General features: G+C 50.3%; 1 protein-coding gene, 1 long non-coding RNA gene and 1 pseudogene across 2 annotated transcripts in view; all 3 read left to right on the top strand.

The window, feature by feature from the left end:
- The first annotated feature begins 293 nt into the window (after positions 1-293).
- Positions 294-1,280, top strand: LOC100541387 (olfactory receptor 14J1-like). The gene has a single exon (XM_085215130.1). It carries the CDS (start codon positions 318-320, stop codon positions 1,278-1,280), a length of 963 nt encoding a protein of 320 aa, XP_085071256.1. The 5' UTR covers positions 294-317.
- A 3,898-nt stretch (positions 1,281-5,178) lies between these two features.
- The window catches only part of LOC104915571 (uncharacterized), a 137,258-nt gene continuing 130,244 nt past the window's right edge, over positions 5,179-12,192 (top strand). The window contains exon 1 of the long non-coding RNA XR_014880790.1: positions 5,179-5,382. This is a non-coding gene — a long non-coding RNA (uncharacterized LOC104915571). The remainder of the gene's footprint in view (positions 5,383-12,192) is intronic.
- On the top strand, positions 6,940-7,526 carry LOC146541996 (olfactory receptor 14J1-like; annotated as a pseudogene).

Genomic DNA, 12,192 nt, shown 5'->3' with positions numbered 1-12,192 from the left:
ATGCTCAGAAGTTGAGATGGCTGGTCTGAGTGCAGACAGGGTAAAGACATGAGACATGGAAATTGCATGTAAGAGCAAATTATCCAGGCAGCTGATATAAAATTAGGGAATGAGAGGAAATAAGAGCCAGTTAAGCTTCTAGTTCTTGAGGTACAGTGAAGCTCATTAAAATAAACTCCTATAATGGACTTAAATGAACATTTTCCACACACAAACCAAAACTTCTATGTAATGGTGGGAAGAGTGTCTGTGCAAATGGTCTTGACTCGTCATTATCTTCTGCACTCTGCACAGGACTCCACGCCCAGGAACTGCAGATGCCCAACAGCAGCTCCATCAGCGAGTTCCTCCTACTGGAGTTGGCAGACACGCGGCAGCTGCAGCTCCTGCACTTCTGGCTCTTGCTGGGCATCTACCTGGCTGCCCTCCTGGGCAACGGCCTCATCAGCACAGCCGTAGCCTGCCACCACCGCCTGCACACCCCCATGGACTTCTTCCTGCTCAACCTCGCCCTCCTCGACCTGGGCTGCATCTCCACCACTCTCCCCAAAGCCATGGCCAATGCCCTCTGGGACACCAGGGACATCTCCTACTCAGGATGTGCTGCTCAGGTCTTTTTCTTTCTCTTCTTCATCTCAGCAGAGTATTGCATTCTCACCATCATGTCCTATGACCGCTACGTTGCCATCTGCAAGCCCCTGCACTACGGGACCTTGATGGACAGCAGAGCTTGTGCCACCATGGCAGCAGCTGCCTGGGCCACTGGGGTTCTCAATGCTCTGCTGCACACTGCCAATACATTCTCAATGCCTCTGTGCCAAGGCAATGCTGTGGATCAGTTCTTCTGTGAAATCGCCCAACTTCTTAAGCTCTCATGCCCAGAATCAGACTACTTCAGGGAAACTGTGATTATTTATTTCAGTTTTTGTTTAATCTTTGGATGCTTTGTATTCATTGTTGTGTCCTATGTGCAGATCTTCAGGGCCGTGCTGAGGATGCCCTCTGAGCAGGGACGGCACAAAGCCTTCTCCACGTGTCTCCCTCACCTGGCTGTAGTTTCTCTCTTTGTCAGCACTGCCATGGTTGCCTACCTGAAGCTGCCCTCAGTTTCCTCCCCATCCCTGGACCTGGTGGTGTCATTTCTGTACTCAGTGGTGCCTCCAGCAGTGAATCCTCTCATCTACAGCTTGAGGAACCAGGAGCTCAAGACTGCAGTGAGCAATACATACTTCTTCAGCATCCATAAGATGCATGCCAGCCTAAAAGGGGTCTCAAGGTAATTGAGAAATTGTTAGGACAATCTCTTGTGATTATTTGTCTTCTTCTTCTTATTTTCACAGACATGACTTCAATTTAAAACCTGTTATTCTTGAAATGCTACATTTTTGTAGTTTTGACACACTCATCTCATGTACCTGTAGAACAGGGCGCTCTGTTGATAAATACAATAAGGAAGCCAGCAGAAATTCATTTGTCTCTGTTCCCATGTTTTACCCTGTCTGAAACTGGAGGAGCAACTCACGTATGCAGGAGTAGTGCAGGGTCCAGGAGCCCAGCTGCAACACAGAGCGGCAGCCTCAGTGTCCATGGGGCTGCCCCTCACTGCCCACTGGTTCCATCCTCTCTTCTGTGTTTGAGACGCAGCTGCAGCTTTCCAGGACCAATGGCCACAGACAGCAGCACGACGTGGTCTTTGCAGTGCTGCTCTCTTTTCACTTCCATACTCCCCTTCCTCTCTATGCCCTTGGCGACACAGGTGGACCAGGAAGGTGGCTCTGGATGTTTGCCACCCTCAGCCCCTCACATCAGCCATTTGCAGCACCGACTGCATGTTTAATGCAGAGCTTTTTCCTGAAGCCATCTCTATGTTCTTGGTGGTAGAGCAGGGCTTTCTGCAGACCCCTGTGTGGGACACGGCTGGGGCAGCACTGGGTCTGAAAAGCAGGATTGCTGACAAGTGTGGTGCGCTGAGGGCTGCCATGGGCACTTGTGCTGGGGAACTCTTCCCCACCCCAAACACACCTGTGCTGTGCTGTGCAGGCATGGCAGGGCCATGGCTGGGACAGTGCAGTGATAGGCCACAGATGGGAAACTCAGCACGGCCATCAGGAGGTGGAAGCAGGTGGTGTTGGTGCACAAGGAGCCGGACAGAGCAGCCAGGGAAGGCTGAGGGCACATCACTGCAGCCCGTGAGAGCCTGTAAGGAGCTCTTAGAGAATACAGAGCCAGGCTCTGTGCTGTCGTGCACAGTGGGAGGATGAAAGTGATGGGTGAAACTGGAGGCATTCCACCTGCAATAAGGAAAAGATTTTTCACTCAATTCAGGGCTCATCTGGAGCAAGGGGCTACTGTCTTGTCCCTGCTGGGACGAGTGGCTATGGGATGTGCTTTCTGTCCCAAACTGCCTCCTGCTGGACAAGCAGCCTCCTGAGACAAACAAGTCCACACCATCAGCATCACAACTTGTGCCTCCCATGCTCTGCTTGCTAAGAACCGTAGATTCACCAAGGTTGGAACCTCTACTGTCATCTCCATCACTTTCACTCCATGGACTGTCAGAGCTGGGTGGGATATGTTGCTTTAAAGCCCTGTGGTGCTCGTGCATAACGCTTGAGACAAAGTGTGCTGACATCAGACCCTACTGTGCAGGAAAAAAATGTAAAGAAGAAAAAAAAGAAAGCAGGAAGAAAAGATGATGTAAAGTGGTGTCTTTACAGCTGAGAAGTCTGTGTTGCTTTAACAAGTGAGGGCCTCCACATAGCCGAGAAAAGGATCTACTACTGCCTAGATGCTTTTGCTCTTCTGTGCTGTCACCGGCAGAGGTCTTGCAAAGTCAGTCTGCATGGGACTTCACTGTCTTGATGCTGGACAGAGGCTTTTATTCCAGGGTTATCTGCATTGGGCATCACAGAAGAAAGGCAGTTCCTGCACCAGCAACTGATGTTTCTTCATATAAGGCCACAACTGAGGTCCTGTGTTGTGCTCAGAGTGATTTGTCTTCACTCTTGGATGCTGTGACTTACTTCTCCTTCAGTGTTCTGAGTCACAATGGAATGCTTATTCCCTTCTGCCTCTACAGCTCAATAAATCTTATTTTTCCTTTACTCTGCAGATCGACCTGATGAGTCTTTTGGCTTTATTTGCTGTAATTTTGTAGTTGGACGGGAACGTTATACTCTAGTGGAATGAGCTGATGGGCTCCATCCCAGCCACTTGAAGCGACCTGCTCTTGAGTCTTTTAGCCCATGTTTGCAACAGATGACCCCAGGTTTTCAATGCTCTCACATGAGCTTCTTACTGCACAATCAAATATAGGCAAGTTGGAACCAAGTGGGCACCAGCTGCAGGCTGCCCTGCTCCAAGGAGCTGCTGAGGCTGTCCTGGGGCCAAGGAATCTGAGCATCCAGCACAGCCATGAAGGCCACATGAGACAAGCAGCAGTTCTTAAGCAGTGGAATAGGCTCCCCAGGGAAGTGGTTGAGTCAACACCCCTGGATGTGTTTAAAGACTGTTTGGATGTGGTGCTCAGGAACACGGTTTAGCGGAGGGTTGTTAGGGTAGTATGGTTCGGTCGTGGTTGGACTCAATGATCTTGAAGGTCTTTTCCAACCTGAGGGATTCCATGATCTTTGATCTATCAGACCACCTCATCCCAACCTTGGTGTTTGGCATCTCATCCGCATGTGGAAACGCAGGGGCTGAAATGGGATTAAGTTCCTCACAAAACCATGGGAGCTGGGAGTCCTCTTGTTTATGTTCAGATGTTTACAATGAGGTGTCTGTGTGTGAGCCCCTCAGCTGAATGCTTGGTCTTTATTCAGCGGGGTCTCCACTGCTCAAGCAGACCCTGGGTGATGACCAAGGTGCCTGGGGTGCTCCTGGATGTGTGCTAGTGCTTGTAAAGTGCGTGGGAAATCTCTGAGATAGACACCTCCTTCCTGAGCAGCAGCTGAAGGCCAGAGAGGGAACAGAGGATGTCCAAGAATACCTAAATGACAACAGACTCCAATGTTTAGGGCAACCAAGTGTGCCTTTTCTACCTGTCTCCATGTAGCATGCAGAGTTATTCATCTGACTAAATGGATGAACTCACAAAAGAAGAGCCAGATCTTTCTCTGTTCTCCATCTGCTGCAAATTCTGGAGCTCAAGGCACTACAGAGCTAACACACCTCTTTATTCTTCAGCTTCAGAAGAAACATCAGTTTACTCAGGGCTCACATGTGAATAACATCAGAAGCAACCTCGTGTCACGCCAGTTCCCTGGGGTGCCCAGCACACTCACAGGGAATCATAGAATCACACGTTTGGAAAGGACTTACAAGATCATCTCGTCTAACCGTCCTCCCATCATCATTACTTCCACAAACTACTAAATCTTGTCGCGTAGCTCCTCATCCAGACGCCTCCTGAACACTTGAAGGAATGGCGACTCCACCACCTCCCTGGGCAGCCATTCCAGTGCCTGACCACTCCCTGAGAGAAAAAGTTCTTCCTCATGTCTCATCTAAATTTCCCCATGCACAACTTGCAGCCATTTCCTCGGGTCCAGATTGTTGCCTCAGAGAAGAGGCCAAACCCCTCCTCATCACAACCTCCCTTCAGGAAGTGGTAGAGTGCAATGAGGTCTCCCCTGAGCCTCCTCTTCTTCAGACTGAACAATCCCAGCTGCCTCAGCTGCTCCTCATAAGACTTGTGCTCCAGAACCTTCACCAATTATGTTGCCCTTCTCTGCACACGCTCCAGGGCCTCAAAGACTTTTTTGTAGTCAGGGACCCAAAACTGAACAGAATACTCGAGATGCAGCTCACCAGTGCTGAGTACAGAGGGATGATGACCACCCTGCTCCTGCTGGCCACGCTATTTCTAATGCAGGCCAGGATGGCATCGGCCCTCTTGGCCACCTGGGCACACAGCTGGCTCATGTTCAGCTGAGCATCAACCAACACCCCCAGGTCCCTTTCCTCTTCACAGTCATCCAGCCACTCTGCCCCAAGACTAAAGCACTGCATGGGGTTGTTGTGGCCAAAGTGCAGGACCCAACAATTGGCTTTGTTGAACCTCATCTCATTCACCTCAGCCCAGCGATCCACCTTATCTAGATCCTTCTGAAGGGCCTCCCTACCCTCAGGCAGATCGACACCACTTCCCAGCTTGGTGTCATGTCATGGTTTTATTTTTTTTTGTTTTGGTTTGGTTCTCAGTATTCCGCATCAATACATCATGTAGTATACTGGGAGTTAAAGTGTTAATGCTCCAATTCCAGGCACCTATCCCTATACGTTACAGAAGTCATGGGATCTGATCCTTCCGGGTGGGGCGGTCTCTTACTGCCTGGCAGTGGGTGCTGGAGGGTGCTTTCCTGGCCGTTCCAAGCTTTTCAGGTTTGAATCGGTATCGGGAACTCTCTCTCTCTCCTGTTTTATTTAATTCATTAGTCTCAATTTCAATCAGATTGTATTATATTGTGTTATCTTGCATTCCGATATCATAATTAGTAAAATAAGTTTTCCTCCATAGATTGTTGCCGCTGTTTTTTTGTTTTCCTCCCTTCCTTCCCATTTTGTGGGCTGGGAAGGGGAGGGCAGGGGCCTACCGCCCCCCTGTCACGGGTGTAGATTGATCTCGTTAACTCCGTGACAGATTTTGCACCGTTTTTGTGGCAATCGGTACCTGTTGCTCTTTTACTTGCAGCAACCCCACAACAGACGGATCTTCTGATAGGCCAGGCAAAACAGACAACATGTCACCTGCAAACTTATAGAGGGTACACTCAATCCCTTCATCTAGGTCATCAGTTAAAGATAGTAAAACTAGATGGGCCCCAGTACCAACCCCTGGGGGTCCCCACTTGTAAGGAGACGCCAGTTGGACTTAACTCCATTAACTACAACCCACTGTACATGGCCCTCTAGCACGTGTCTTACCCAAAGAAGGGTAAGAAGCACCACCTGGAGCACTGGGTGCACTTCTGGGCACCACAGAACATACAGGACATACAACTAGAGGCAACTGTCCAAAGGAGGGCAGTAGAACTGAGGGATCTGATGTTCAGAGTTTCACTGGGATTGACTACTTGTTCAGACTGGGCCCTTCTCACATCCCACATCCTGGGATGAGACACACTGCCCACATGGGACTTGGGCCTCACGGCATCCTTGCACCCCATGCAGAGTCTGGCAGCTGCTGTCCCCTGCTCTTTCATTTGACATCACACAAACCTCCATCCCACTGCCCCAGGAAGGGCCCTGAGCCAGCAGGAGGGACACGATCTCCCTGCCAAGGCTCTGGGCATCAGGCCTTGGCCTTCCTGCTCCACAAGACAAAGGAGGCTTTTCTCAGCATCACAGCCACCATCCCAGGGCCTTGGTCTGCCTGTAATCATGGCTTCCAATTATCTGCTCTAACAAGTCCCAGGGGAAGCTTGCTTGTGAACGGCCCTCAGTGGGGCCCATTAATACTCCAAGAAACTTCACTGTTCCTTCTGACTTGGTCTTCTGGAGCACTTCATGCAATCTCCTCTGTGCACTGGAGGTTGATGGACTCAGCAGCAAATGCCTCCTGGGGCCCATTACAACCTGAAGAGCCCTCCTGTGCATTGTGCCTTCCTGCCATCTTCTCCAGGTGTTCAGAACTTGTACAGCAAACTGGAGAGGTATCTGGAGAGAGCTTAAGGAGGAAGAGAATGATGGGCATTTATGAAGACTATTTATTTATTTATTTATAAATAGGTTTAAGCAAGAAGTTAAAACAGCACTTGGCAATTGCTAGTGATCCAGGATGTTCTCTAATGAACTTCGCTCTGTCACTGTGTGGACAAATGTCCTCCTCAGCCCCACCCCATTTCTACTCACATTGCCCCATGGGACTTGCATCACTTCTCCTCACATCACTCTTCTCCTCTGGAGTCACCCGATCAGTGTTAAACCTCCTTTGCACCAATGCCCTCTGGCTTTCCTCAGAGAACCAGCAGAGCTTGTGCCACCATTGCAGCAGCTGCCTGGGGCACTGTTTTCCTTAATTCCCTGCTGCACACTGCCAATACATTTTCTCTGCCTCTGTGCCACGGCAATGCTGTGGATCAGTTCTTCTGTGAAATCCCTCAGATCCTCAAGCTCTCATGCTCACAGTCAGACTACCTCAGAGAAATTTGGCTTCTTGTGGTCAGTGTCCTCTTGCTGTATTTGGGTGCTTTGTATTCATTGTTGTGTCCTATGTGCAGATCTTCAGGGCCGTGCTGAGGATGCCCTCTGAGCAGGGACGGCACAAAGCTTTCTCCACGTGCCTCCCTCACCTGGCTGTAGTCTCTCTCTTTCTCAGCACTGACTATCTGGCCAATCTGAGGCCGCCCTCTCTTTCCTCCCCCTCTCTGGACCTGGTGGTGTCATTTCTGTACTCTGTGGTGCCTCCAACACTGAATCCTCTCATCTACAGCATGCGGAACCAGGAGCTCAAGGATGCAGTGAGGAAAATGATGTCATGGACAAATATCAGCAGGGGTCGTTCTCTCATCTGTCTGAATAAATGACTCACAGTTTTTTTCTGTAACATGCCTGTTTTATCATAGAATCATAGAATGGCCCGTATTGAAAAGAACCACAATGATCATCTGGTTTCAACCCCCCTGCCACAGGCACGGTTGCCCATCACCTAACCAGGCTGCCCAGAGCCACATCCAGCCTGGCCTTGAATGCCTCCCAGGATGGGGCATCTACAACCTCCTTGGGCAACCTGTTCCAGTGCATCACCACCCTCTGGGTGAAAACTTCCTTTTAATATCTAACCTAAACCTCCCCAGTCTCAGTTTAATACCATTCCCCCTTGTCCTGTCACTATCCATCCTCATAAACAGCCGTTCCCCCTCCTGTTCGTACGCTCCCTTCAAGTACTGGAAGGCCACAGTGAGGTCTCCCTACAGCCTTCTCTTACCCAAGCTAAACAATCACAGTTCCCTCAGCCTTTCCTCATAGGAGAGCTGCTCCAACCTCTGATCATCTCAGTGCCCTCCTCTGGATCCGCTCCAACAGCTCCACGTCCTCCCTGTGCTGGGGTGGGGCTGGACACAGCACTGCAGATGGGGCCTCACAAGAGCTGAGTAGAGGGGGACAATCACCTCCCTCTCCCTGCTGGTCACCCCTTCTTTAATGCAGCCCAGAACGCAGTTGGCCTTCCAGGCTGCAAGCGCACACTGCTGGCTCACGTCCAGCTTCTCGTCCACCAGGACCCCCAAGTCCTTCACTGCAGGGCTGCTCTCAAGCAGTTCTTCGCCCACTCTGTATAAACACCTTGCATTGCTCCAGCCAAAGTGCAGCACCTTGCACTCAGCCTTGTTGAACCTCATTCGTTTTTCATGGGCCCACTTGTCCAGCCTGCCCAGGTCCCTCCGGATGGCTTCCCTTCCATTCAATGGATCGACTGCACCGCTCAGCTTGGTGCCATTTTTAAACTTGCTGAGGGTGCAATCGATGCCATCGTCTGCGCCTTTGATGAAGATGTTGAAGAGCATCCATGCCAACACTGACCATGAGGGAAACCATTTGTGATTGGTCTCCACCCTGACACAGACCCATTGATCACAATATTTTGGCTGCATCTCACCAGCCAATTCCTAATCCATCAAACAGTCCAGCCTTCAAATCCACACCTCTCCAATTTAGAGAGAAAGATGTGGTGAGGGACAATGTCAAAGGCTTTGCAGAAGTCCAGATAGATGACATCCGTTGCTCTCTCCGTGTCCACCGATGCCATCACTCCATCATAGAAGGCCACCTGATTGGTCAGGCATCATCTGCCCTTGCTAAAGTCATGCTGGCTGTCTCCAGTCACCCCTTTGTCTCGTATGTGCCTTAACATAGCTTCTAGGAGGACTCTGCAGTGGTGCTGCTGAGCCAGCAGGACAGATGAAGAGGGACTCAGCAGTAGAGATCCCATCCAGCTGGGACTGCCTCCCACCCTGAGCAGCACAGGGTCAGCCTGATGTCCCAGGACACCACGGCTTCCTCCCGCTGCAGAGCAGCTCCACCAGCTCAAGGCCCTGCAGGGACTACAGGGAGGGAAGCAGGAGGGAACAGGGAGCTGCTGCCAGGCCAGCATGGACACAGTGCCCTTGGCAAGGCTCTCTGGGAGGATGGCATGGCCTGGAGAGAGGCTATGGAGCATTGCTGTGTGTTCAGGGGTGGATGGATGAGAAGGAACACGCTCTGCTTGCCCTCCTGCTGCAGGCGGCTGCACCAGAGAGGACCCGCAGCCAGCACCTGGATGGAGCTCTGCCACCCGTCTCGCCCTCCCCTCTCCAGTACTGTCACTGCTGATGCACTCAATGACCTCCCAGTGCTGCCGGCCGGCACATCTTCCAGGGGCCATTCAGGTGCTGCAGTGACAGTGACCTCACATCGCCACTCCAGCCACCTGTCCTCAGCCTGCCTCTCCCTTGCTCCTCTGCCCTGTTCTGTCCCTGCTGGGATGAGTGGTGTAGGGATGCGCTTCCTGTCCCCACGTCGACTCCTTCCAGCTGCCGGCCCGGCGGGCTCCTGGGGGTACTGATAGTGGACTTGATGGTGTGGAGCAGAGTCCAGAGAGAAAAGGTGATGTGAAGCAGCATTTGTGCAGTGGTGGCCTCCACGTTCATTTTGCAAGGGAGAACTTGTGCTCAGTGTGCTTGTGGCCTGGAGCTTCTACTCCAGCGTTGTCTGCATTGGTCATGGCACAGGAACGACGTTTCATAGACCAGCTGTGATGGAGTTAACTAGATCAATCTATGCCTGTGACGAGGGCAGTAGGCCCCTGGCCCCGCCCCCTCGGCCCCACAAAATGGGAAGGAAAAGGGAAAAGGGATAGGGAGATGGGAGATGGGCTCCAGGAACGGAAAATAAATAAATAAATAAATAAACAAACAAATAAATAAATCAGTGTCAATGATCTATGGAGGAAAACTTATTTTACTATGATATCGGAATGCAAGATAACACAATATAATACAATCTAATTGAAATTGAGATTAATAAATCAAATAAGATTGGACAGAGAGAGTTTCTGAGACTGAGTCAAACCTGAAAAGCTTGGAACGGCTCGGAAAGCACCTCCAGCACCCACTGCCAGGCAGTAAGAGACCGCCCCACCCGGAAGGGCCGGATCCCACGACTTCCATCATGTGCAGGGATCGGTGCCTGGAACTGGAGCACTAACACTTTAACTCCCAGTGCACTACATGGTGGTATGATGTGGAATACAGAAAACCAAAAAACACAAAGCTGTGACACGGTTAGTAAACATGGAGTAAAGTGTGAGTAAAACATAGAGGAAGGTGTCAGTCCACCTGGAGTAGAGTAAGAGTAAACCCAGAATAAAGAGTGTGCAAACGTGGTGTAAAGTGTGAGTAAAATGCAGAGAAAACAGTGAGTAAACCAGGAGTCTAGTGTGAGTAAACTCAGAGTCAAGTGTGTTAAAAACCCGGAGTAAAGTGTCGGTAGGACCGGAAGAGAGAGCGTACACACCTGGAGTAGGGTGTCAGTAAATTGGAGTAAACCGTTTTAGTCACACTTTACTTTGGGTTTACTCACACTGTACACTGAGTTTACTCACACTTTTCTCTGGGTTTGCTCACACTTTACTCCAGGTTTCCTTAATTAATAAAATAAGTTTGGCTCAAAGTTAGGTGCCTTCATGCAGTGCTGAATCGGCAGCTGCAGATTTGACCTTGCTCAGCCAGGCTCTCGCTGCCAATAACAGATGCTGTTCTACAGACTGAGTGCAGGCAACGGGTCTCCCGTTTTCCCACATAACAGCGCTAGCTGTCCTCTCTCTGGAATGCAAGGCAGCAGGCTCAGACAGCAACACCACAAATTAACAACGCAGCAGCAGATTGTTGAACGGAGCTGTGCTCGATGAGATGACCAACCAGAACCAGCCAAGTGTCCTCCATCCTAAGCCAAGCTCAAGAAGAGAACACAACGAGTTTCATCGCAAAGAGTGTATGTGGAAAATAACAGAGACTCGGTGGGGAGAGGGGAGAAAGGGCAACATCGATCATTGTTGGGACGCGGTGTAATAAAGCAGCCTCTGTTTTGGACATCTAATGCATATGTAAGCAGCCTGCTCTGTAAGTACGTGCATTTCTTGCCTTCCGGTATGGAAGTTAGGCAGAAATATCCCCTCTGCATGCGGCGTGTGCACAGCCCTGATTAAACACACCTGCTTTAGAACTGCTCTGTGGTTATGGAGTGGGATTTCCTCACGTCAGTTCCGTCCCTCAGTTCACTTGTCAGCCTCCTCGAGTGTGTCCACTCCTGCCGCCTTCCCGTCAAGCTGAAGACATCACTGCTCTGTCGGTCCCAAAACGGGACCCCGGGAGAAGAACCCTTCTGCACGGCGAGGGGAGGCTGCAGGCCTGAGTCCCAGGCCTCGGGCCCAGGCTGCTTCCTCCAATGGCTGCTCACACAGCCTCAGTGCACAGAGCACAGCTCCTCGAGACGGAGCAGGAAGCAGCCCTTCAAATCCATCTCACTTATCTCTCTACAGAGATGAGGATGTGATGTGGGACCATGCCAAAGGACTTCCAAAGTCCAGGGAGATTTTTGGACCAGTCTGTCTAACTGATGTACTGTCAAAGCATCCACATGATCATTCTGACCATCAAGAACCACAACGTTTATTGAAGTTTGGGGAAAATATTGCTTTCTCATTTAGATCCTTAAAATAGTGAGCTAAAGAAAACACAGTAAATCTCAGGACTAAGGCTGTGTTATAGTAAAGCAGCTCTTTTTACAGCACACACAAAGAAATGGTTTATTAGATTGTTTCTTGGCTTACAACTGGCACCTGGTAGATAAGTGTGCATCTGTAACTTAGCAACCTTCATTTTGGGATCCAGAGAGCTGTTACTGGAATGGTCTGGAGTTCTGCAAATGACCAAAGCATTCAGAGGAGAATCATTACCTGAACTGCAGTGACACAACAGACTGGGTCTGGTAGAAACAACAGAAACAACTAGAAACTAGTTATTTCTAACTAGAAAGAACAAACTAACTGGTACACAGATACAAATACCTCCCTTGACCTGCTGACCACTCAACTTTTGATGCAGCCCAGGATACAGTTGGCTTTCAGGGCTGTGAGGGCACAGTGCTGGCTCGTGTCCACTGACATCCATCAGAACCCACCAGGTCCTTCTCAGCAGGGCTGTGCTCCATGCTTTC

Source organism: Meleagris gallopavo, unplaced genomic scaffold (assembly GCF_905368555.1).
Source record: "Meleagris gallopavo unplaced genomic scaffold, MGAL_WU_HG_1.1 scaffold_5, whole genome shotgun sequence".
Classification (NCBI taxonomy): domain Eukaryota; kingdom Metazoa; phylum Chordata; class Aves; order Galliformes; family Phasianidae; genus Meleagris; species Meleagris gallopavo.
The sequence above is the reverse complement of the archived record's forward strand: the minus strand, read 5'-3'. Positions and strand labels throughout refer to the sequence as shown.